At 50.1% G+C, this 25,108-nt stretch overlaps 1 protein-coding gene and 1 non-coding gene across 4 annotated transcripts in view; one reads left to right on the top strand and one right to left on the bottom strand.

The window, feature by feature from the left end:
• Nucleotides 1-21,432, bottom strand: part of POLDIP3 (DNA polymerase delta interacting protein 3) — a 31,971-nt gene extending 10,539 nt beyond the window's left edge. Inside the window, exons 1-6 of one of the 3 annotated variants that reach the window (XM_033233742.1) lie at nucleotides 21,241-21,429; nucleotides 10,619-11,009; nucleotides 9,830-9,916; nucleotides 6,778-6,873; nucleotides 3,567-3,746; nucleotides 2,921-2,998 (exon numbers count right to left, since the gene is read on the bottom strand). In XM_033233742.1, coding sequence (XP_033089633.1) covers nucleotides 2,921-2,998; nucleotides 3,567-3,746; nucleotides 6,778-6,873; nucleotides 9,830-9,916; nucleotides 10,619-11,009; nucleotides 21,241-21,299 — 891 coding nt within the window. In that variant the 5' untranslated portion in view covers nucleotides 21,300-21,429. Of the gene's footprint in view, nucleotides 1-2,920; nucleotides 2,999-3,566; nucleotides 3,747-6,777; nucleotides 6,874-9,829; nucleotides 9,917-10,618; nucleotides 11,010-21,240 lie in introns of all 3 variants that reach the window. The other 2 variants (XM_033233740.1, XM_033233741.1) reach the window with 2 other exon arrangements.
• Nucleotides 21,433-21,695: 263 nt separating this feature from the next.
• On the top strand, nucleotides 21,696-21,845 carry LOC117096804. The gene has a single exon (XR_004442644.1). It is a non-coding gene; the product is annotated as a U12 minor spliceosomal RNA (small nuclear RNA).
• The last annotated feature ends 3,263 nt before the right edge of the window (nucleotides 21,846-25,108 follow it).

The following is a 25,108-nucleotide window of genomic DNA, read 5'->3' as shown; positions in this document are numbered from 1 at the left end:
ATTACCATTGTCCTTTTAACACTGCCTATTTGGGTAGAAGAGAAGAGAGGGTGATTATTATTGGCAATCTCCCCTGAGCGCTGATCATGACTGGCGTTCAGTTTTCCACCATTATGAATCTCCTAAGAGTCTGCCTAAAGTGACTGGCACATAGCAAGTACTCAATAAATGGCAGTCGTTATTACGCTTATAAACAGTTTTAATTCTTTCCTTTTTTTGAGACAGAGTCTCACTCTGTCACCTAGGCTGGAGAGCAATGGCGTGATCTCGGCTCACCGCAACCTCCGCCTCCCGGGTTCTAAGTGATTCACCTGCCTGAGCCTCCCGAGTAGCTGGGACTACAGGCACGCGCCACCACGCCTGGCTAATTTTTCTATTTTTAGTAGAGATGGGGTTTCGCCATGTTGGCCAAGCTGGTCTCGAACTCCTGACCTCAGGTGATCCACCAGCCTCGGTCTTGCAAAGTGCTGGGATTATAGGTGTGAGCCACCGCACCCAGCAATCAGCTTTAATTCTTAATGACTTGTCAAGTATTACACAAAACAAGCTACAATTTCCATCCTCACGTGCACCATTCACAGCACTGTACCTGTAAAGGAGAAGGGCATACGAGGGACCCATTTCACAGCATGTCTGTGTTTCATAATTAAGATTTAACCTAGGCCGGCCGGGCATGGTGGCTCAAGCCTGTAATCCCAGCACTTTGGGAGGCCGAGACGGGTGGATCACGAGGTCAGGAGATCAACACCATCCTGGCTAACACGGTGAAACCCCGTCTCTACTAAAAAATACAAAAACTAGCCGGGCGAGGTGGCGGGCGCCTGTAATCCCAGCTACTCGGGAGGCTGAGGCAGGAGAATGGCGTAAACCCGGGAGGCGGAGCTTGCAGTGAGCTGAGATCCGGCCACTGCACTCCAGCCTGGGTGACAGAGCAAGACTCCGTCTCAAAAAAAAAAAAAAAAAAAAAAAAAAAAAAGATTTAACCTAGGCCGGGCGCGGTGGCTCCAGCCTGTAATCCCAGCACTTTGGGAGGCGAGACGGGTGGATCATGAGGTCAGGAGATCGAGACCATCCTGACTAACATGGTGAAACCCCGTCTCTACTAAAAAAAAAAAAAATACAAAAAACTAGCCAGGCGAGGTGGCGGGCGCCTGTAGTCCCAGCTACTCGGGAGGCTGAGGCAGGAGAATGGCGTGAACCTGGGAGATGGAGCTTGCAGTGAGTTGAGATCTGGCCACTGCACTCCAGCCTGGGCGACAGAGCAAGACTCTGTCTCAAAAAAAAAGAGAAAAAAAAGATTTAACCTCAGCGGGGCACAGTGGCTCACGCCTGTAATACCAGCACTTTGGGAGGCCAAGGCAGGCAGATCATGAGGTCAGGAGTTCAAGACCAGCATAGCCAACATGGTGAAACCCCGTCTCTACTGAAAAATACAAAAATTAGCCGGGTGTGGTGGTACGCGCTTGTAATCCCAGCTACCAGGGAGGCTGAGGCATGAGAATTGCTTGAACTCAGGAGGCGGAAGTTGCAGTGAGCCAAGATCACACCACTGCACTCCAGCCTGGGCGACAGAGCAAGACTCGTCTTAAAAAACAAACAAACAAAAAACCAAACCAAAACAAAAAAAAAACCCGAGGCGGGCGGATCATTTGAGGTCAGGAGTTCGAGACCACCCTGGCCAACATGGTGAAACCCTGTCTCTACTAATAATACAAAAATTAACCAGTCGTAGTGGCAGGCGCCTCTAATCCCAGTTACTCGGGAGGCTGAGGCAGGAAAATTGCTTGAGCCTGGGAGGCAGAGGTTGCAGTGAGCTGAGATCACACCATTACACTCTAGCTTAGGCGACAGTGAGACTCTATTTCAAAAACAAAACAAAACAAAACAAAACAAAACAAAAAGATTTTAACAAATGTAGTGACCAGTGCAGTCTGTTAGTCTGGGACTCAACTGTAGGGAGAGGCTGGATTCTCCAACTATATTCATTTTGTGATCTGACAGTTCAAAGGATGCCTGGATTTCTAAACTAATGGCTCTTTTGGGTGCCTGAATGAAAATGATGTTGAAAAGAAGTCCTAGCTGCATCCAGAACCCCACTCACAGGCACTTGACAGGTTTTGCCCATGACTGCCATGGGTGGGACAGGATGGACCAGGAAGGTAGCATACCACCAGTCCATCTCACCTCTTTCACTTTGGAATCATCTTGTAAAACCTCCAAAGGACACAGAAAGTTCCAAAGACTCACAGGAAAACACAACTACTGGATATCGCCCAGTGGGACTAAAGGATCCCATTTAGACCCATCACATCACAGATATCCCCTGACTCTGAGATTCAGGCCAGGCACCTGGCCTTGGTTAGAAGCTGTGCAGAAGAGTGAAGCAGCTGGGCTGACTGCTACTGTTTGAAAGGCCCGATTCCACGGGTGGCCCTTGGCTGGCATCTGGAAACTCGGAACTCAGGAGGGCTCCTGCCACCCCACAGTTCACTGTGCCTGGACTGTGCAAACAACATGGTTTCTGCTCAACAGCTGCTTTCCTTCTGGGAGTCTGGAATTTTGGTACGTGCTACACAAAGAATGCCGAAGTGACCAGTCCCCAATAAAACCTTTGGGCACTGAGTCTTTAATGAACTTCCATGGTGTCACGTGTTGTCACAACTTGCTGCGAGTTGCACCCAGCACCCTGTGCAGCTCTGGTGGGAGGGGCTTCTGGAGGCTTGTGCCTGGTTTCCCCCCGACTTCACCCCATGAGCCATTTGCTCTGCATCCTTTTGCTGTCATTAGTCTCAGTCCTGAGCGTGACTATATGCTGAGTCTGGTGAGTCCTAGCAGTCATTAAACCTAAGGGTGGGTCTTAAGAGACATTTGCCACAGAGGCGGTTTGAGATTTAAATGTTTGGTAGGTCACAGTACTTACAACAATGTCCTCCTCAGTGACCCGAGGGTGCAGATTATTCACAGTCATCTTGGTGCCTTCCAATGGGCTGAGAACAGGCTGTCACAGACAAGAGCATTACCAGAAGCTGGATAGCTGATAAGCATTCCCACAACAGAAATTCCTCCAGGCACGTGACTAGGAAGGCCCAGAGGAAAGCTCCATGGAGAGTTACCACAGCTGGGCCCCTTGAACTTCAGTGTCCACTACACCCCCCACCACTCTATGCTAAATGCATGGACCCTTTTCCATCTCCCAAATACGCAAGCCTCTCAGACCCTGAGCCTCTACCTGGAAGGCTGCTGATGCTTCCAGACCCACTCAGCTAAAAGAGCCCTTTTTCCCAGATTTCCCAACTGGAATGAGATGCTCTGTCCTCAGCACTCCTAACAGCTTTCTTCTGGGAGAGTCTAACATATCACCAGATACTGTACCCTCTCAGCAGGTCTGCCGTCCCCAGTAGCCTGCAAGGTCTTCGAGATTAAGAGTCCCTAGGTCTTGGTTTGCTCATCTGTAGAATGGGGGTGGCAATGCCCACCTCACAAAAGCATTGTGGGGACACAATGAGATACATATAAGCATACAGCCCTCCTGACCCCAACTGCTGTGGTCACCACCATCACCTCACCTCAGCAGGTGGCAGCTCTTTGGGGGGTTCTTCCTTGTTCACCAGTGTCCGGGACATGTTGGTCAAGGCTTTTGTTCGAACAGAGGAAGGGAGAGCAGGAGCTGTGTATGCGTCATTCTGAACCACTTTGGTAAGAGGGAGGGCCTTGGACATGGAAAGCTTGGAACTACTTAGCCCAGCCTAAACAAAGAGACAGAAAAGAATCTGAGAAGCCAGACCTGGAATGTTCTGAAGAAGCCCCAAGGGGCTGACAACTTGCTGAGAGCATGAACCCTCTACGCCTCCCAGCTCTCCAATTCTATTAGAGGTCTGGAGCCAAAAAAGCTGCCGGCTGCCAGTGACATCCCATAGTGAAGGGGCGGGGGGAGGGAAAAAAAACACAGCCTGAGCGCGCACTCACAGAAGCCACTCTCCACAGTGCTAGAAGCTCTTGGCAGGAAGCTTCCACGCAGCCCTGACCTGGAAAATTACCTAGGAGCCACAGCCTCACCCATACCACTTAGACTTCCTAAAAATTCTACAATATGAGGCTGGTCAGAAGGCCAAAAGCTCGGCCAGGCATAGTGGATCACACCTGTCATCCCAGCACTTTGGGAGGCTGAGGTGAGAGGATTGCTTGAGGCCAGAAGTTCAAGACCAACCTGGGCAACACAGTGAAACCTCATCTCTAAAAAAAATGTAAAAGAGCCACTCTGCCTATGGAGTAGCCACGATTTTATTCCTTTGTTTTCTTAATAAAGCTGCTTTCGCTTAAAAAAAAAAAAATTAAAAGGCCAAAAGGTTGAGGCCAAGTTCATTCCCAGATATGCTTCTATCACAGTGTGCTGATCACCACGCTTAAGAAGGCCCAGAACTCAGCTTTCTGGTTCCTCTTCTGGCCATCCAGAGGAACCACACACAGCCTTGGCTTCATCAGCTCCTGGACAGTCAGGGACACGCGGGCATTCGGCAGCGCAGATCACCAAAAACAGCCCCTCTCATCTGGATATGGTCGCTTGGAAACAAAACTCCCCTGTATGAATGTGTCTGAGGAAAAAGGCGCATAAAGCAGAAGTAACGGGAACCCTGCTGATTGAGGGCAGTGTTTAAAGGCACTGACCCAGGGAGAAGGGAGGAACGCAGCAGCCAGAAAGGCAGACTAGAGCATGGGCAGGGGCAATTCACCACGCTTCTCCAAGTCTGGGTGAAGTAGTGTCATCCCCAGGCTGGATTCCACATTCCTCAAGTGGCTTTCTGAGTCTCCAGAGCCAGGACAGCACAGTGACTACACACAGGGCCCTGAGAACCAGACTGCTCAGGCTCCATTCCTAGATCCATTGCTTCTCATCAACTGGGTGATGTTGAACAGGCTTATTTTACCTCTCCATGCCTGCTTCCTCATCCATAAACGAGGGTAATCAACAGTACCCATCTCACAGGGTACAAAACGCATTGGTATAAATACTGCATTTATTCAATTAGGGTATCAAATAGGGATAGAGACTCACTGAGCAAGGTGATAGTTCCCTTGATAGCAGACTTGAGCAGTCTAATTACTGGAAAGGCCTGGTCCCTTTGTAAAGAAACAAACTGGCATCATTCAGCTTCACGATGTATCTCTCTTTTCTTTTTTTTTTTGAGACGGAGTCTCACCCTGTCACCCAGGCTTGAGTGCAGTGGTGCAATCTTGGCTCACTGCAACCTCCATCTCAGGGTTCAAACAATTCTCCTGCCTCAGCCTCCCGAGTAGCTGGGATTACAGGCACGCGGCACCACGTCCAGCTAATTTTTGTATTTTTAGTAGAGACAGCGTTTCACCATGTTGCCAGGCTGGTCTTGAACTCCTGCCCTCAGGTCATCTGCCCACCTCGGCCTCCCACAGTGCTCAGATTACAGGCGTGAGTCCCCGCGCTCATGTTTCTCTCTTTTTTTTTTCCAGATGGAGTCTCGCTCTGCCGCCCAGGCTGGAGTGCTGTGGCGGGATCTCGGCTCACTGCAAGCTCCGCCTCCCGGGTTCACGCCATTCTCCTGCCTCAGCCTTCCGAGTAGCTGGGACTACAGGTGCCCACCACCACGCCCGGATAATTTTTTTGTGCTTTTTAGTAGATGGGGTTTCACCGTGTTAGCCAGGATGGTCTCGATCTCCTGACCTCATGGTCTGCCCACCTCGGCCTCCCAAAGTGCTGGGATTACATATGCGAGCCACCGTACTCAGCCCATGTTTCTCTTAATTACTAACCAGGAGTCTGGTCCACATACTCGAGACAGTAACCAAAACTGACTCTTTGAGCTTCTGAAGGAAAAACAAAAGAGGTGTCTGCCATAAGGACCCACCTGGGCAGCCCACTGGCCTCCCTGTCTGACACTTGGCTGTACTACTGAGCTGAGCAGCATGGACCTCCCTGATGCTCCCAGAGGCTGTTTTCCTTCCTTCTCTGCATGATGTCTGATCAACACTCTAGCCCAGCAAGCTTTCCCTGCATGCAGGCTGCACCTGGCAGAGCCCACAGATCAGGTGAGATGTATTCCTGTTAACGTCAACCAAGGGAATCCAGACTCCAAGAGCAGCGCCCGAGCTGCTGACCATAGAGGGTCACAGAGCATGCAGAATGGCCAGCCACCAAGGAAAGAACATAGACTCCCCACTGTGGGATCACTCACATTTTCCCTATAGTGTCTCAAACACAGCACCTGGGAGCTGCAGCCCTGCACTTCACTTGCTGTGGGACCTTGAACAAATCAGGAGGCACCCCAGTGTCTCAGCATTTATAAAACTAAGGGGTTGGACTAACTCCAGCTCTGAAAATCTTACGGCCCAAAGGAAGAAATATTTCTGCATTGAAAGGCTCTATTCACACGGGGAGCAGTGGCTCACGCCTGTAATCCCAGTACTTTGGAAGGCTGAGGAGGGCGGATCACTTGAGGTCAGGAGTTCGAGACCAGCCTGGCCAACATGGTGAAACCTCATCTCTACTAAAAATACAAAAATTAGCTGGGCATGGTGGCAGGCGCTTGTAATCCCAGCTACTAGGGAGACTGAGGCAGGAGAATAGCTTGAACCCAGGAGGCGGAGGTTGCAGTGAGCCGAGATCGTGCCACTGCATTCCAGCAGCCTTGGGGACAAGAGCAAGACTTCGTCTCAAAAAAACAAAAAAAAACAGGCTCTATTCACCACAACCTCTCCCACCTGTCTGATCAGACACGCAGCGTAAGAAAACATGAAATGCCATACCATGTGGTGGAGAAAGCCCCCGGAGGCTGCAAACTTCATCTGTTTAGTAGGAACAGAAGCTATACCATCATCATCTTCATCCAGGTCATATAAATTCTGAGAATATAACATAAAGAAATATAAGCAAATGTGGCATGTATGCCCTCAACAGACATCGAGAGCAGGCATGGCAAGGAAATGGCTGCTGGAGAGAGAAAGGGACCAAAGGAGAAGTGGGCACAGGGGTGATGGTGCCCAGAAAGACTGGGGCCCAAGTCCTGACAGGTTAACTCCCTGTCAACAAGGGCCCAGGGAAAGTCCTACAACTTCCAGATACATCAGAAGTCCCTTTTTCCCAGTGGGCAGTATCTACGAAGAGTCCCTAAAATGTTCCTTTATATCCTTTGGCTTGGAAAGTCCATCCTTGTTAATATGACCTACAGAAATAAATCCAACCCTAGAAAGAACTTTATCTACAAAGATGTTCATAGCAGAAGGATTTGTAACAGTGAAAATGACAGGAAAATGGTTTAAATAAAACTGGAATGCCAACTATATGGATTTTGCAATTACTAAAACGTTTACAGTAAATGTGAAATGTTGCAGAAAAATGCTTGAGTTACAAAGTGAAAAAAGAATGATAGAAAATTGGATAAGAATATAACCATGGCTGGGCGCAGTGGCTCACGCCTGTAATCCCAGCACTTTGGGAGGCCAAGGAGAGCGGATCACGAGGTCAGGAGATTGAGACCATCCTGGCTAACACGGTGAAACCCTGTCTCTACTAAAAATACAAAAAAAAAAAATTAGCCGGGCGCGGTGGTGGGTGCCTGTAGCCCCGGCTACTCAAGAGGCTGAGGCAGGAGAATGGTGTGAACCTGGGAGGCGGAGCTTGCAGTGAGCTGAGATGGCGCCACTGCATCCTAGCCTGGGTGACAGAGCGAGACTCGGCCTCAAAAAAAAAAAAGAATATAACCACAACCACAACTATGAGTTAAGTAAAAAACAGACTGGGGCTGGGCACGGTGGCTCACACCTGTAATCCCAGCACTTTGGGAGGCCAAGGCGGGCAGATTACCTGAAGTCAGGAGTTTGAGACCAGCCTGACCAACGTGAAGAAACTCCATCTCTAAGGCCGGGCGCGGTGGCTCAAGCCTGTAATCCCAGCACTTTGGGAGGCCGAGACGGGTGGATCACGAGGTCAGGAGATCGAGACCATCCTGGCTAACACGGTGAAACCCCGTCTCTACTAAAAATACAAAAAACTAGCCGGGCGAGATGGCGGGCGCCTGTAGTCCCAGCTACTCAGGAGGCTGAGGCAGGAGAATGGCGTGAACCCGGGAGGCGGAGCTTGCCGTGAGCTGAGATCCGGCCACTGCACTCCAGCCCGGGCGACAGAGCGAGACTCCGTCTCAAAAAAAAAAAAAAAAAAAAGAAACCCCATCTCTACTAAAAATACAAAATTAGCCAGGCATGGTGGCGCATGCCTGGAATCCCAGCTACTTGGGAGGCTGAGGCAGCAGAATCACTTGAACCCGGGAGGCGGAGGTTGTGGTGAGCTGAGATTGCGCCACTGCACTCCAGCCTGGGCAACAAGAGCAAAACTCCGTCTCAAAAAAACAAAAAAACAGGCTGGGCATGGTGGCTCACACCTGTGCCTGTAACCCCAGCACTTTGGGAGGCCGAGGCAGGAGGATCGACTGAACCCAGGAGTTGGAGACCAGCCTGGGCAACATGGCAAGGCTCTATCTCTACAAAAATTAGCCAGATGTGGTGGTATGCACCTGTGATTCCAGCTACTCAGGAGGCTGAGGGGGGAGGATCATTTGAGCCCAGAAAGTCAAGGCTGCAGTGAGCCATGACTGCACCACTGCACTCCACCCCGGCGGACAGAGTAAGACTCTGTCTCCAAAAAAAAGAAAAAAAAAAAAAAAAAAAAAGGCAGGGGCGGACGGGACATGTAAGGAACTATGGCAAAATTTCAACAGTGATTGGCTTTGGAGAATAGGAACTTGAGGGACTTTTTGGCAAGTTTTCTATATTAAGCACATAGAACTTTTATTTTAAAAAAATTAACAACAACAACAAAAACTTTATTAGCCTCTCTGCCCCCTATGCCTCCCTTCCTTTATTAAGAATCTATTAAGAGGCCGGGCGCGGTGGCTCAAGCCTGTAATCCCAGCACTTTGGGAGGCTGAGATGGGTGGATCACGAGGTCAGGAGATCGAGACCATCCTGGCTAACACGGTGAAACCCCGTCTCTACTAAAAAATACAAAAAACTAGCCGGGCGACGTGGTGGCTGCCTGTAGTCCCAGCTACTTGGGAGGCTGAGGCAGGAGAATGGGGTAAACCCAGGAGGCGGGGCTTGCAGTGAGCTGAGATCTGGCCATTGCACTCCAGCCTGGGCAGCAGAGCGAAACTCCGTCTCAAAAAAAAAAAGATTAAAAAAAAAAAAGAATCTATTAAGAATATTAAGAAGTCGCTTCTTGGCTGGGTGCAGTGGCTTACGCCTGTAATCCCAGCACTTTGGGAAGCTGAGGCGGCCAGATCACAAGGTCAAGAGATTGAGACCAGCCTGGCGAACATAGTGAAACCCCATCTCTACTAAAAATACAAAAATTAGCTGGGTGTGGTGGTGTGCGCCTGTAGTCCCAGATACTCAGGAGGCTGAGGCAGGAGGATCAATTGAACCCGGGAGGCAGAGGTTGTAGTGAGCCGAGATTACGCCACTGCACTCCAGCCTGGCGACAGAGCGAGACTCCGTTTCAAAAAAAAAAAAAGTTTCTTCTTTAAATTGCAAAAAGTTCACTGTAACCCTGCCTCCAATACTACCAACTGGGAACCTTGGGAGCAAGTCTCAGTCCATGCACCCAAGTAGGCCTCATCAAACCATGTGCACGCCTACATGTTCACTACGCACACACACAACATGCTCACTACGCACACACACAACATGCTCACTACGCACACACATGTTCACTACGTACACACATGTTCACTACGCACACACACGTGTTCACTACGCACACACACATGTTCACTACGTACACACTCTCTCTCACTCACTCTACCTGTTTGGCCTGGTGGTTATTGACAACATTGATTCTCATTCCAGCAGGATGGGGATGAAGCGGTGCCATGGCTTTCTGCTGTGGAACCTGGAAACACTCAGTGGTCAGAATCCACCCCACAGGGTCCACATGCATCTCTAGAAGGAGGGGGTTACTGAACTTGATACATGGTGCGCATGCAGCTTTGGTCTTTGGTAAAAGGCACTACAGAGGGCCTTATCCCCCACAGCAGAAAGTAAAAGAAGAATCATCAACCCAGAGACCACATGGTAATGCACATGTAGGGCTTCACGGACTTGGCTCAGTAAATGTTTGCTGCGGCCGCTGCTGTTCCTATTACCAAAGCTGCTATGAAGGTTAAATGACATTGTTTCCTTTCCCTCTGTGGTGGCAGCTGTGAAGGGTGGCCAGTGCCCTGGACTCGGGGCCAAATCCCACTGGGCCTGGGGGTGGAGTGAGGACGGTAAGATCATGTATGTTAAGTGCTTGCCACACGGCATGTGCTCAATGCATCTTTTGTCCTTTCCTCTCTCTTTTTTCCACCAGTATCTCACCTGGGAAAGTCACTAAATTTCTATGGGCCTCCTCTTTCTTTTATACAGAACCGAGATAACATCTTTCCTTCCTTGTATAGTTCCTTGGCTATAACGTACTGAAAGCCTCTGTAAGAGCAAAGTGCTATACCAACACTTGAGAGGATAGTTTTGCCCAATCACTCCTGGCACCTTGCCTCTAAATCTACCTTTGTTACTAGCTTTCTGGGAATTCATGACAAAAGCCACAACTTACCTGGATGGTTTTGGTGAGTTTCAGAGCAGGGGTCACTGTCCCAATGGGTGGGTTTATGAAGGCAGCAGGGGAACTCCTCTTTAAGCTAATCTTCTCCCGGGCATCAGCGACCTGGCGGGGCTTCTGGGGCGCCGTGGTCTGCTGCTTGCGAGAGTTCAACATCTCTCTGGCATCCTGCACTTTCCCTTTGATCCGAAATCGGGCATCTTTCTGCAAAAGTTTCTCCCGGGCATCCTTGACTCCCAGTTTGAGCCGGGCATCTGAGAGGCCAATCTTTTGCCGGGCATCAAATCTCTGCTGGAAGGTGGCTGTGCGTGTTGACTGGCTGAGAAGGCCTTGTTGGATCCCAACTCGAGATCGGACACCTCCAACTCCTGGTCTGGCATTAAGCCTGTAAATAAAAATTGCAATCAATATTAAGTGGATCTGGACAACAGCAGTCTATGAAAGTGGAACTGTGGTAACACCGGGGACAGAGGAGGTCCTGGAGAATCAGAAAGCAGCTCCTTGCCTGTGCCTGAATCAATAATTATGCCTACATGATGACTCCTTTTCTGGTTTCATGATAGCTTTTAACTTTGCATATTAAGCAAAATTAAGAGGGAGGGGCTGGCAAGTTTTATCACTAGTTAAGACTGTTTTGCTTCCTAGACCACTTGTCTTGAGACACCAACATGGACAATAACTTCCCAACAATGCCAGTCAAATAAAATAAACATCCACCAAATATAATCCCACTCATCCAAAGAGTAACTTTAGTTTCCAAGGCCCATCCCCATCCACGTTCTCACTCAGCCCTCTCAGCACCCTGAGAAGTACTTCCTATGCCCACTTCACAGTGGGAGAAGTAGGTTTGGAGAGGCTCAATGACTAACAAAGAGTGTCTTTAAGGAAGGCAAACACCATCTACTGGGCTAGGACCAAGAGAGCAAACCTGTGGGTCTGGCCTAGAGCTAGAGGAAAACAGAAAACACAAAGACTTGGTAGGAAAGAAAAATAAAGTTGCAATAGCAAAAATATCAAATACAGAAACCACTGAAATTGGAAATGATGTGTTCAGGGTTCACTATGAGTAATGGGTACACCAGAAGCCTAATCCTCACCAGTATGCAATACAATCCATGGAACAAACATGTACATGCACTTCCTGAATTTAAAATAAAATATATTTTTTTAATTGGAAATGAATAAAACTCCATAAACAGGCCCTGGTCTCTTTCTTGGGTTCCTCTGTTGGCCTACAATGGCTTGAAAGTGAACAGAAGGCCTTCCCCAGTACAGCACTGGAGATCCTCCCCAAGGTCTTTGGGCTTCTTCTGTCACCTGCCACTCCCAGGCCTCTCTACAGTAGCTACCATCCACGGCCACTCCTGTGGCAGAAGCTCCACCTGGGGACTCCTATGTCAAGGTGTGCTCTTTCGAAAATCCTCCCTGATTTCTCCAGACCAACTCTCCTCTGTGCCTATTATTACACATGCTTGTTTCCTTTTTTTCTCTCCCTACCTGGGTGGGGCTGGGGGAGGAGAATGGGGTTCACTCCTTTTGCAGGGCCCAGCACCTCCTAAGCAGCATCGAGCCCTGGCTGAGTGTCAGAAACTCCAGTGGCGCTTCTTCAATACGGAGCTATCCAGATCCCACCCTAGATACTGAATCCAAAATCTGGGGGGAAGCCTGGCCATCTGCATTTTTTTTTTTTTTGAGACGGAGTCTCGCTCTGTCACCCGGGCTGGAGTGCCATCTGCATTTTTAACTCCATGGGTGATTCTGGAGAAGAGCCATGTTGAAGATCTCTGACCTGGTGTTAGAGGGTAAACTGCTGCATAAACAAGTTCCTATACTGCCTCCCACTTCACTGCCTGGACCTCCCAGGAGGCATCTCTCATACTGGGCCAGTCACTGACACTCTCCCATTGCTGCATTCAAGTGGTTGGAGTGAGACTGGCTGTCGGTTCCTTTGCTAATAAATACCAGAAGTGTAGCCAAAGGTGAGCCTGCCTGGTACCAACAAAAGCAAACCTGGACCTTCATCTTGTTACACCTCAAATAATGGAAAAACACCCACTGTCTCCAATATGCCAGTACCGCTAGGACTGGGCTATCCTAGGCTTCGTGTTCCATGGCCTGCAAAGTCATGGACAAACTGGGGCTATCCTTTGGGGTAACCTCAGAAACCTGCAGCTAGGCCAGGTGCAGTGACTCACACCTGTTAATCCCAGCACTTTGGGAGGCCAAGGCAGGTGGATCACTTGAGGTCAGGTGTTCAAGACCAGCCTGGCCAACATGGTGAAACCCCGTCTCCACTAAAAAATGCAAAAATTAGCCAGATGTGGTAGCACGCACCTGTAATCCCAGCTACTCGGAAGGCTGAGGCAGGAGAATCGCCTGAACCCAGGTGATGGAGGTTACAGTAAGTCAAGATCACACGGCTGCACTCCAGCCTGGGCAACAGAGCAAGACTCTGTTTCAAAAAAAATAAAGGACACGATCAATGAAAACTTTTGAGTATTACTCACTACAGGTTGACAATTTTTGGCACAGACTTTTTTTTTTTTTTTTTTTTTGAGAGACAAGTCTGGGCACAGTGGCTCATGCCTGTAATCTCAGCACTTTGGGAGGTCAAAGTAGGAGGATGGCTTGAGCCAGGAGATCAAGAACAGAATGGGCAACATAGCCGGACTTCCTGGGCATGGTGGCTCACACCTGTAATCTCAGCACTTTGGAAGGCTGAAGCAGGACAACGGCTTGAGCCCAGGAGTTCAGGACCAGCCTGGGCAACAAAGTGAGACTCCATCTCTATAAAAATGAAAGCAGAGGGCCCGGTGCGGTGGCTCACGCCTGTAATCCTAGCACTTTGGGAGGCCAAGGCGGGCAGATCACGGAGGTCGGAGATTGAGACCATCCTGGCTAACATGGTAAAACCCCACCTCTACTAAAAACACACAAAAAAAATTAGCTGGGCGAGGTGGCGGGCGCCTGTAGTCCCAGCTACTCGGGAGGCTGAGGCAGGAGAATGGTGTGAACCCGGGTGGCGGCGCTTGCAGTGAACCAAAATCGCACCACTGTACTCCAGCCTGGGCGACAGAGCGAGACTCCGTCTCAAAAAAAAAAAAAAAGAATAAATAATAAAAATGAAAGCAGAAAATTATCTGGGCATGGCAGCATGAGTCTGTAGTCTCAGCTACTCCAGAGGCTGAAACAGGAAAATCACTTGAGCCCCAAACTGCGACTATGCCGTGAGCCAGGATCGTGATACTGTCCTCCAAGCTGGGCAACAGAGCAAGACCCTGTCTCAAAAATATATTTTAAAAACTTTGAAAGGACAGAATCTCATTCTGTTGCCCAGGCTGGAGTGCAGTGATCACAGCTTACTTCAGCCTTGACCTCCTGCCTCAGCCTTCTAAGTCTGGAGCCACCATGCTCAGCTTTAGACATCCTTTAAATGTTACAACCCCGTGAATCAGGTTATTGTTCACATTCTATCAATGAGGAAACTCAGAACCAAGGAGATTAACTATCCCAAGAGCTACTAAGGGGTGAGGAATGGGTTTGAACTCCACTGTGCCTGGTTCAAGCATCAATTAAATAAGCATGGGTTAAAAGTAAACATCAGAACTGGAAGAGTTAAGAAAAAACTTTAAAAAATAAAAAAGGCCGGGAGCAGTAGCTCATGCCTGTAATCCTGACACTTTGGGAAGCCGAGGCAGACAGATCGCTTGAGCCCAGGTGTTCAAGACCAGCCTGGGCAACATGGCAAAACCCTGTCTCTACAAAAGATACAAAAAAATTAGCTGCAAGTGTTGATGCACACCTGTAGTCACAGCTACTCAGGAGGCCGAGGCAGGAGGATCAACTAAGCCCAGGAGGTCCAGGCTGCAGTGAGCCAAGATCACGCCACTGGACTCCAGTCTGAGTGGCAGAACAAGATCCTGTCTCAAAAATCAAAACAAAACAAACAAAAACAAACAAACAAAAAACAAAAACAAAAAACCACCACCAAAACAAAAAGAAACAATCTTCCTTATTATTAGTGTCTGGTAATTCAGTTTCAATATGTTGTTAAACCCTTAAAAATTTACACATATATAAAGGAAGGATGAACACTGTCCCCAGGATGAAGAAATATTAGGACTCCGGTCATGCCCAGGGATACGGAGCACTCTCTAGTGACCAAAGGGTGAGCACAAGCAGCGAGGCAAGCGGGCAGTGCACGCACTGAGAACTCACACAGCGCAGTGCCTGCCTGGCAGGGAGGACCACCAAGATGCTTTGTGCTGGCATTTTTATCTATTTGAACAGCCTAACAGGCACATTTGTGGGTGGGAGATAACGGTAGTTGAGGATGTACTAGGAGCTCCTCACGGTGGGAGGGAGTAAGCTATTTCCCCTCAATCTGATGCACTCAGTTCCCTGGTTCCACCAGTGCTTTCAACTTCTTTCGTGAACAGCTTGAGGGGGCTTCAGTGTTCAGGCTTTTTATAATCACAGCTGCTCTTCCTGCATGAAAAGACAGCTACTCATCCCAGCAGGCAGCCGTACTGGTTTCAGGCAGGCATTAGTCATCAGAAATTTTTCAAATCAACACTCCTGCTAGGGGTAGGTCTCTAAAACATAGACTCAATTATGTTACCCTTCCGCTTCTAGAACTGCTGAGGGCTCCTTAACAAAGCCCAACCCCTGGGGGGAGCCTCGGGTCTGGCTCTAGCTTATGGCTGCAGCCTCACTCCCCACTGTAGTGACTACTGACATTCCCAAAACACATCCTGCACTTTTATCCTCAGTAAATGTTTGGGAGGGGGAAGGAGGGAGGTTTTGAGTGAGTCTCGTAATGCCCCACCTCCATCGCACTGCAACTACAGCTCTGCAACTGCTTCCAGGCCTTCAGCAGCTATTCCGCGAGGTCCTGGCAAGAGTGCTGCTGGCAGGTGAGAAGGCAAACACTCCCTGGACCCCAAATTCTCTCCCCTATATCCCCAACAGGAACCTGGCATACATGTGATGACCAGCAGGAGGGTCTGTCTGGGCTATAGGAATATCTCACCCTCCTGGGTCTGTCTGGGGAGGGCAGGGCTACAGCCCGCTCAGGACAGATGTCCAGTCCAAAGGATTCAGGCCCATGAAGTGGGGCCCTGGATTATTATAAAGTAGATTTTAACCCACGGGTTTCAAATCCTCTGGGTTATGGGAGGCGGAGGTTGCTGTGAGCCAAGATCGCACCACTGCACTCCAGTCTGGGCCACAGCGCAAGACTCAGTCTTAAAAAAACAAACAAAAAAAAAAAACTTCTGGGTTAGGGGATGTATGTGTTTAGGTCATTTTTATAGAAAGAAAACAGCCTAATTCTAACTATGACTGAGGGTCAACTCTGAATTAGGTGTTTTAGAAACACAAAGAAAAGGCTGGGCTCGGTGGCTCACGCCTGTAATCCCAGCACTTTGGGAAGCCGAGGTGGGCGGATCACGAGGTCAGGAGATCGAGACCATCCTGGCTAACACGGTGAAAACCCGTCTCTACTAAAAATACAAAAAAAAAAAAAACTAGCCGGGCGAGGTGGCGGGCGCCTGTAGTCCCAGCTACTCGGGAGGCTGAGGCAGGAGAATGGCGTGAACCCGGGAGGCGGAGCTTGCAGTGAGCGGAGATCCGGCCACTGCACTCCAGCCTGGGCGGCAGAGCCAGACTCCGTCTCAAAAAAAAAAAAAAAAAAAAAAAAACACACAAAGAAAAACAAGACACTGGCCGGGCGCGGTGGCTCAAGCCTGTAATCCCAGCACTTTGGGAGGCCGAGATGGGCGGATCACGAGGTCAGGAGATGGAGACCATCCTGGCTAATACGGTGAAACCCCGTCTCTACTAAAAAATACAAAAAACTAGCCGGGCGACTAGGCGGGCGCCTGTAGTCCCAGCTACTCGGGAGGCTGAGACAGGAGAATGGCGTGAACCCGGGAGGCGGAGCTTGCAGTGAGCTGAGAGCCGGCCACTGCACTCCAGCCTGGGTGGCAGAGCAAGACTCCGTCTCAAAAAAAAAAAAAAAAAAAAAAAAAGAAAAACAAGACACTAAAATACTTGCCCCTGCTGGGCGCACTAGCTCACACCTTTAATCCCAGTACTTTGGGAGACCAAGGCGGGCAGATCACCTGAGGTCAGGAGTTTGACACCAGCCTGACCAACACGATGAAACCCCGTTTCTACTAAAAATACAAAAAATTAGCCAGGCGTAGTGGCACACACCTGTAGTCCCAGCTACTCAGGAGGCTGAGGCAGGAGAATCGCTTGAACCCAGGACGCAGAGGTTTCGGTGAGCTGAGACTGCACCATTGTACTCCAGCCTGGGCAGCAAGAGCAAAACTCCGTCTCAAAAATAAATAAAATAAAATAAAATACTATCCCCTTACCCAAGAGTCTTGTGCAGATGTTTCATTTTAAAACATAATTCTTTGCCTAGAGTTATGTAATAACCCATTTCCTCCCTTTTGTGTTTAGGTCTATACTTCCTTTATCTTATTTCAACAAGGAAACAAGCAGTCAGTACCAGGATCAGAGTCCTGAGCTGAACTGCAAAGTTTACAATCCACCCTGTCCCCCTACAACCTCCCACTTCCAGCTCCAAGGACTCCCCAGATGAGGTATCTGGCCCAGAGAGCTGCTTAACTCTAGCCTCTAGCACACTCAAGGCTGCCACACTGAACTGCTTGGAGGCAGCAGATAGCAAGCTATTCACTGAGGGTTCAACTCACCAAACTAACAAGAGGGGACATGTCAACTGACTTAACTGGGGATGCCCTCATATCTAAAGGAAGAAACTGCTGGGCACAGTGGCTCACGCCTGTAATCCCAGCACTCTGTGAGGTAGAGGCAGGAGGACTGCTTGAGTCCAGTAGTTCGAAACCAGCCTGGGTAACATGGCGAGACCTCGTCTCTACAGAAAATACAAAAATAATTAGCCAGGCATGATGGCATATGCCTGTAGTCCCAGTTACTTGGTAGGCTGAGGCAGGAAGAATGCTTAAGCCCAGGAGGCAGAGGTTGCAGTGAGCCGTGATTTTGCCACTGCACTCCAGCCTGGACAACAGAGCAAGACCTTGTCTCAAATAAATAAAGGAAGAAACCAACATGAGGGGCAGGCCAGCACTGTAACTGGTGCCTAATGCTATCCTGAGGAGACTCTCTACGGATGTTTCACAACTAAAGTCACTGGAGATGTGCTGTGGTAAGGAAAGACAGTATCTCACCATGGAGGAAGGTATCACTCAAAACCACCCCCTTCTGGTTCAATCATTTCCCATTAGTCAAGGAATCTTTTAATAATTAATTGGAGGCCTAGGTAATAATAATGGTAATGATTCCTTTCTTTCTTTTTTAAAGAGATGAGGTCTTGCTCTGTCAACCAGGCCAGGGTGCAGTGGTGCAAGCATGGGTCACTGCAGCCTTGAACTCCTGGGCTCAGGCAATCCTCCTGCCTTAGCCTCCCTCACAGCGGCAGTTACAGGCACGAGCCACCACTGCATCCAGCTATGACCCTTTTCTTGACTCAAAAGGTGTGAAGAACACAAAACAGAACGGCTGCTTTTGAGAACAAGCACATTCCACAAATGTGATCCTTGGGATCACAGGAAACAAAGTGAGTAGAGTGGTGGGGAAAGAGGTTATTTACACTTCCTCAAGCTGGATCTTTGGCTATTTCTACCAAGAGGAAAAAAGCTTTCTTAAACAACAAAATTCTTCCTGCAACATCCATGCAACATTAAAACCAAACTTCCAAGTATGCAGATTTCTTCTAGGCAGTATGTAAAATAGAATATATGGCCGGGCGCATTGGCTCACACCTGTAATCCCAGCACTTTGGGAGGCTGAGGGGTGTGGATCATTTGAGATCAGGAATTCAAGACCAGCGTGACCAACATGGTGAAACCTCATCTCTACTAAAAATACAAAAAATTAACCAGGCTTGGTGGTGCATGCCTATGGTCCCAGCTACTTGGGAGGCTGAGGCAGGAGAATCGCTTGAACGCGGAAGCCAGAGGTTGCAGTGAACTGAGATCACGCCACTGCACTCCAGCCTGGGCAACAGAGCGAGACTCCATCTCAAAAAATATAAAGACATAAAATAAAAATAAACTTACTGCAGGAAATGACATCTGTTCATCGAATTTGTTCAGATCCTTCACATTATCTTAACAGGGACCCTTAGATCTAGTTTTTCTTTGTTGGCTGTGCAAGTGAGATAAAAATGGAGTTTCCAGAAGATTTAAACTCAAACCCAGCATGCACTCCAGGTTCTTCCACACTAGTCTCCCTGCCTGCACCCTTTGGCCCAATCCAATCCTCACATAATGACAAAGCAATATTCTCCTGCTAAAAATTGAATCCCTTAAGAAGCCTTAGGCCGGGCGCGGTGGCTGAAGCCTGTAATCCCAGCACTTTGGGAGGCCGAGACGGGCGGATCACGAGGTCAGGAGATCGAGACCATCCTGGCTAACATGCTGAAACCCCGTCTCTACTAAAAAATACAAAAAACTAGCCGGGCGAGGTGGCGGGCGCCTGTAGTCCCAGCTACTCCGGAGGCTGAGGCAGGAGAATGGGGTAAACCTGAGAGGCGGAGCTTGCAGTGAGCTGAGATCCCGCCACTGCACTCCAGCCTGGGCGACAAAGCGAGACTCCGTCTCAAACAAAAAAATAAAAAAACAAAAAAACCCTTCTCACATTTAATCCCCTCAACCAGGAATCACCATTACAAGTGAGGAAACTGCCTAGTTTAGAAGTCCCCTGGCCAGGGAAACAGAACTCAACAGTTGCACATGCCAGGTGTATCCAACTGCAAGGCCCCTGTTCCTGTGGATCCACACATACCCCCCAACCCATTCCTGCAGCCCCACCTACTGCCCAACACAAAACTCTGCACACACTAACGCCAAAAACACACAGATCAAATAGACTACAGTGCAGTCCACCTGCAGTCAGAAACTGGGGGAGTGACCTCAGAGAGAGAAGAACCTGGTGTCGATCATTCTGGCTTTCCAAAGGAACCTACAAAACCTGGATGGATTTAGAAGTGGCCAGAGGAGCCAGCGCCAACTTCACATCAGTCACTAGGCGGAGATGTGAGAGAGCTTTCACAGTCAGTAGTTGAGGAAACAAATACTAGTGCGTGCCCGTTATGAATCAGAAGCCCGGTAAGTGCTGGCTGCTAATTACCAGGTGGTGGTGGCAGTTGTAGCTGATACAAGTATCCAGGATGGGGAAGAAGGGGCGGGATACATTTCAGACATCAAGAGAAAAACCTAGCCACAGGCACACGGGTGATATTAATAAACATCTGCTGAATGGTCGGGCCTGTGGCTCACGCCTGTAATCCCAGCACTTTAGGAGGCCGAGGCGGGCAGATCACCTGAGGTCAGGAGTTCGAAACCAGTATGACCAACATAGTGAAACCTCCGTCTCTACTAAAAATACAAAAGTTAGCCAGGCGTGGTGGTGCACACCTGTAGTCCCAGTTACTCGGGAGGCTACGGCAGGAGAATCGCTGGAACCGGGGAGGCGGAGGTTGCAGTGAGCCGAGATCGCACCACTGCACTCCAGCCTGGGCGACAGAGCAAAACTCCGTCTCAAAAAATAAACAAACATCTGCTGAGAAAACATACGTCTGAGAAAACAATATCTAACATATTTACATCCTGGTTATTTACAAAGACATTTAAACTTAATGCGTGTTGGGAAACTATTGGGCAAAGTTCTCACTTCTTCATACAGGTGAACTCAGCTCACAAAGACTTGAAATGGCTAATAACATTTAAGGATCATGGGGAAGTTTGGGAGACATGACTGCAAATCACCTCCACGGCTCCTCACCCAGCTCAAGCACTTTCTTTTCCCCAAGGAAATAACCAATCTCCAGCCCAGCCCACTTGTTTTTCAAGCCCATGCAGGAGGCCAGCTCAGCCAGCAATTAAATCGCACTCAGCCCCGCCGCTCAGTTCTCCGTGGTCTCGGGCAAGTAACTCTACCACTCCCAGCCTCAAGTTCCCCATCAGTAAAAGGGGAGTAATTGCTAGCAGACAACAGGACCGTGAAAGATCAAACGAGGCATCGTGTATATGAACAGGCTTAGAAAACTTAAGACGCTGCACAAAGGGAGGCGAGTGTTAACAGAGGCCGCGTGGAGAGGGATTTGGGCTTGCGCCTCAGCTTCGGCCGTCGGAGCAAGTCACTTCCCTGCTGCTAAACTTCGGTTGTCTCAACTATAAGATAGGTGGAGACCAGTCAGCGCTGAGATCACGGAGCGGGGCCCAAATGCCAGTTCAGACAGGCGAGGGGGCTGCACCGCCGAGACTCCCGGAGCCCGGAACGCGGGGGCCCCAGGCGGCAGCCCCTCAGGTCCACGAGGCGGCACCCCGTCCCGCCGCGGCCCCGTCGGCCTCCCAGGCCCGCCGGAGGGACTGCGCCTCGGCCAGTGGGCGGGCGGTCAGGGCAGCTGCGACGACGGCGGCGGCCCGGCCAATGAGGAGCGCAGCTGCTGTTGGGGGCGGGCGCACCCGGTCCTCCGCGTCGCGCCCGGGCCGCTCCCTCCCCCGCCTCGAGCCCCACTATGCCGAGGACCCTAAACCCCGAAGGAAAGAAAGGCGTCTCACCGTCCTTTCGCCGCCGCCCCGCGCTTCCTGATGAGTTCGTCCAGGGAGATGTCCGCCATCTTGCTCCGCCGAGCGAGCCGAAAGCTGCCGAGACACCCCCAGCCCGCGAGCCCGCCCCTTCGACCGCTACAGAGCGACGAACTACTTCCGGCGTCCGCCGACCAACTCTCGCGACAGCCAGCTAAACGCAAGCAAGAACCGGAAGGGGCGGGAACGCTCCCCGTGAGCCTTCGCGGAGCTGGCTGCTCATCTGCATACAGAAGGTCGGCACATTATGAATTATTTATTCTCCCCGACGAAAAAACATTAAATGAAAAGCAACAAAATAATTTCATTAACAAGTAAGACAAACTTTAATGGAACTAGATCATGACCTCAACAGTCAACTATGATACTCATCATACGCCTAATGAGAATATGATTCATTACCTAGGAAATAAGGTTGATGTTTCTTTATGCCTTAAACTTATGAGTAAGGAAAATAACGATTCGGGGTGACGCCCGAATCCTCACTGCTAATGTGAGACGAATTTTTGAGCGGGTAAAGGTCGCCCCTAAGGTGACCCGCCTACTTTGCGGGATGCCTGGGAGTTGCGATCTGCCCGATTCCTTTGCAGCTAAAAAGTAGACTGCGCCGGGGGTGACACAATTTCTGTTTCTTTTCGGCGCATGGTGGGTTCCTTCTCTTCTCTGTTTTCTCAGACTGCCCGCGCACCCAGTACTTAGGGAGTCTCGTTGCCGGCTGGGAACGCTCTGCACTTCATCATTGTTCCCAACTGCGCATTGAGCCAGCCCAAGGTTGCCCCACAATATTGACGTTGTGACCCACGAAACTGGCAACTTCCATACATGCGGACTTAACCCAGTTCTCCCAAACTTCCCTGTATAATCGCTTCTCTGTGCTTCAGAAAGATAACGTCCGGCCCTGGCCTCACACAGCAGCTCAGTTAACGACAGCGTGTGTTCACTTTGCGACCTTATAATACAATGCTCTTGGGGGTGAGAGCCGGACGACTGCCTGGCTCGCGTCCCGGTGGCGGCGTGACCGTCACGAGCAAAGCACTTCATCTCTCTGCCTCTGTCTTCCTAATATGTATTATGGAGCAAATAATTTATAGGGCGTTGGGAGAGTTAAAGAGACTAATTCATTTACGTGTTAAATACAGGGAATGGCTTTTGCATTGATACAACCCCAGCCTCCAGCGTGCGCCAGGCATGAGGTAGGTGTTCGGCACATATTTGTCCAATCACTCTAAAAATACACTCCATGCCCTTAGAACAGATGGGGTTAAGTCCTCTTGGCCATCAGGCATCAGGGAGCTCCGTACAGACACTGGGTAAGAGGCCAGTGATGGTGGCTCACGCCTGTAATCCCAGCACTTTGGGAGGCCGAAGCGGGTGGATCACCTGAGGTCAAGAGGTCGAGACCAGCCTGGCCAACCGGAGAAACTCCGTCTCTACTGAAATTAAAAAAAAAAAAAAAAAAAAAAAAGCCAGGCGTGGTGGCACGGCCTGAAATCCCTACTCAGGAGACTAAGGCAGAAGAATCACTTGAACTTCGGAGGCGGAGGTTGCAGTGAGCCAACGTCGCACCATTGCACTCCAGCCTGGGCGACACAGCAAGACTCCGTTTCAAAAAAAAGAAAGAAAGAAAGAGGGTAAGAGAGATCGTACAATCCTTCTGCCTCAGCCTCCCGAGTAGTTGGGACTACAGGTCCACCCCACCACTCCGGGCTCCTTCCCAGGCCTCTTTTCCTCACCCATAAAACGGGACCATTAAGCCTTTCCTCCCTTCCAGGCATGCCAGGAGGAACGCGCGAGGGGAGGACAGGCTGGCCAGTGGGGTCAGCTGGGCAGTGTAAGGCAGATGCGGAGGACGATTTTATTTTTGTTTTTATTTTTGAGATGGAGTCTCGCTCTGTCGCCCAGGCTGGAGTGCAGTGGCATGATCTCAGCTCACTGCAGCCTCCGCCTCCCGGGTTCAAGCAATTCTCCTATCTCAGCCTCCCGAGGAGCTGGGATTACAGGTGCGTGCCACCACGCCCGGCTAATTTTTGTATTTTTAGTGCAGACGGGGGTTTCACCATGTTGACCAGGCTGGTCTCGAACTCCTGACCTCAGGCGATCTGCCCACCTCGGCCTCCCAAAGTGCTAAGATAACAGGCGTGAGCCACCGCGCCCGGCCGACTATTTTTTTTTTTTTAAAGTCAGCACAACTGATTATAAACATGTAATCTAAGTTTGGGATGGCCCCTCCCCCGGGGCATTTCAGAGCTTTGTTTGGACGTTTGGTCCCAAAGACAGGGATGGGGGGCACATGGAGGTGGGGACTGGTGGGGCCCTGGCCCTCCCAACGTCCCAGGGCATCCCCAGAGTGGAGAAGCCCCTTGCGGATCTCCCAGCCAGGGCCCCACTCCGTCTTTTATGGACTCGCAGGACTTTTTCCTCAGTGAGAACAAACGGGGTTTCTAGCAGAGAGGCTGCGCCCCAGCGGAAGGAATTCGGGTCCCACCCGGGAAGCCGCGCCCCAGTCGGTAGAGCCTGGCAGCGTCTGTGGCCGCGACTCCAGGGATTCTGCTCCTGCCCCATGTATCCGGGGGACCGGCTCAGCGTTTGCGTGCAGAAATAGTCTGTTTCACTAGAGTCTTTTTTTTTTTTTTTTTTTTTTTTTGAGACAGTGTCTCACTCTGTTGCCCAGGCTGGAGTGCAGTGGCTTGAACTCGGCTCACTGCAAGCTTTGTCTCCCAGGTTCAAGCCATCCTCCTGCCTCAGTACCCCCAGTAGCTGGGATTACAGACACACGTCACCAAGCCCTGCTAATTTTTGTGTTTTTAGTAGAGATGGGGTTTCACCATGTTGGCCAGGCTGGTCTCGAACTTCTGACCTCAGGTGATCCACCTGCTTCGGCTTCCCAAAGTGCTGGGATTACAGGTGTGAGCCACCGCACCCAGTCTCCTTTCTTGCTCTTTTATAACTCATTTGGAGCTGTGTTGATTTTTTAAATTCTTCCCATAGGTAGGTGACACTGCCTGTGAATCCTGGAGTGTAAAGGACCTGTTACAACTGTTTTTAAGGTGTTGTCCAGGCGCAGTGGCTCATGCCTGTGATCCCTGCACTTTGGGAGGCCGAGACAGGTGGGTCACCTGAGGTCAGGAGTTTCAGACCAGCCTGACCAACATGGTGAAACCCTGTCTCTATTAAAACTACAAAAAAAGTAGCCGGTGTAGTGGTGCACACCTGTAATCCCAGGTATTCCAGAGACTGAGGCAAGAGAATCACTTGAACCCGGGAGACAGAGGTTGCAGGGAGCCGAGACTGTGTCACTGCACTCCAGCCTGGGAGACAGAGCAAGGCTTCGTCTCAAAAATAATAAATAAAGATGTTGAGTCTGAATGGAGAATCGTTGCCCTAAAGCCCTCTCCCATTTTCTGAATGGGGAAATAGACCTGCAGGGGGTGGGAATCGGGTCCAATTCATCCCCTTTTCCCAGGTCCCGGAGGGAGCCTCTTGTGGGCTCAGGCAGGACTGTGTTCAAATCCTGTGCCTTTCAGCCTCAGACAGGGACAGAAATGAGGATGAGACCTAATGTGTGTCCACTGCTAGCACAGTCCTCGGCCACAGTGTGGAAAAGGCCCTTTTGGGTCTGAGATTCCTTTTCCTGCCCCTGTAGGTAGTGAGGTGGCCAGAGACAGAATGGAAAATGAGAGGTGAGAGGAGACAGGGCTTTCCTAGTCCCCGGGGTTGGTCTTGGGCCCTCCTTCCTGTGAACCTGCCGGGTCCCCTCTTCTTCCCCACTACCCTCCAGCCACACTGACCTCACTGTACTCCTGGGGCCACCCAGCAAGTCTCCAGAGCACCAGCCTAGCTC

This window comes from Trachypithecus francoisi, unplaced genomic scaffold, assembly GCF_009764315.1.
Source record: "Trachypithecus francoisi isolate TF-2019V2 unplaced genomic scaffold, Tfra_2.0 Lachesis_group14, whole genome shotgun sequence".
NCBI lineage: Eukaryota > Metazoa > Chordata > Mammalia > Primates > Cercopithecidae > Trachypithecus > Trachypithecus francoisi.
The sequence above is the reverse complement of the archived record's forward strand: the minus strand, read 5'-3'. Positions and strand labels throughout refer to the sequence as shown.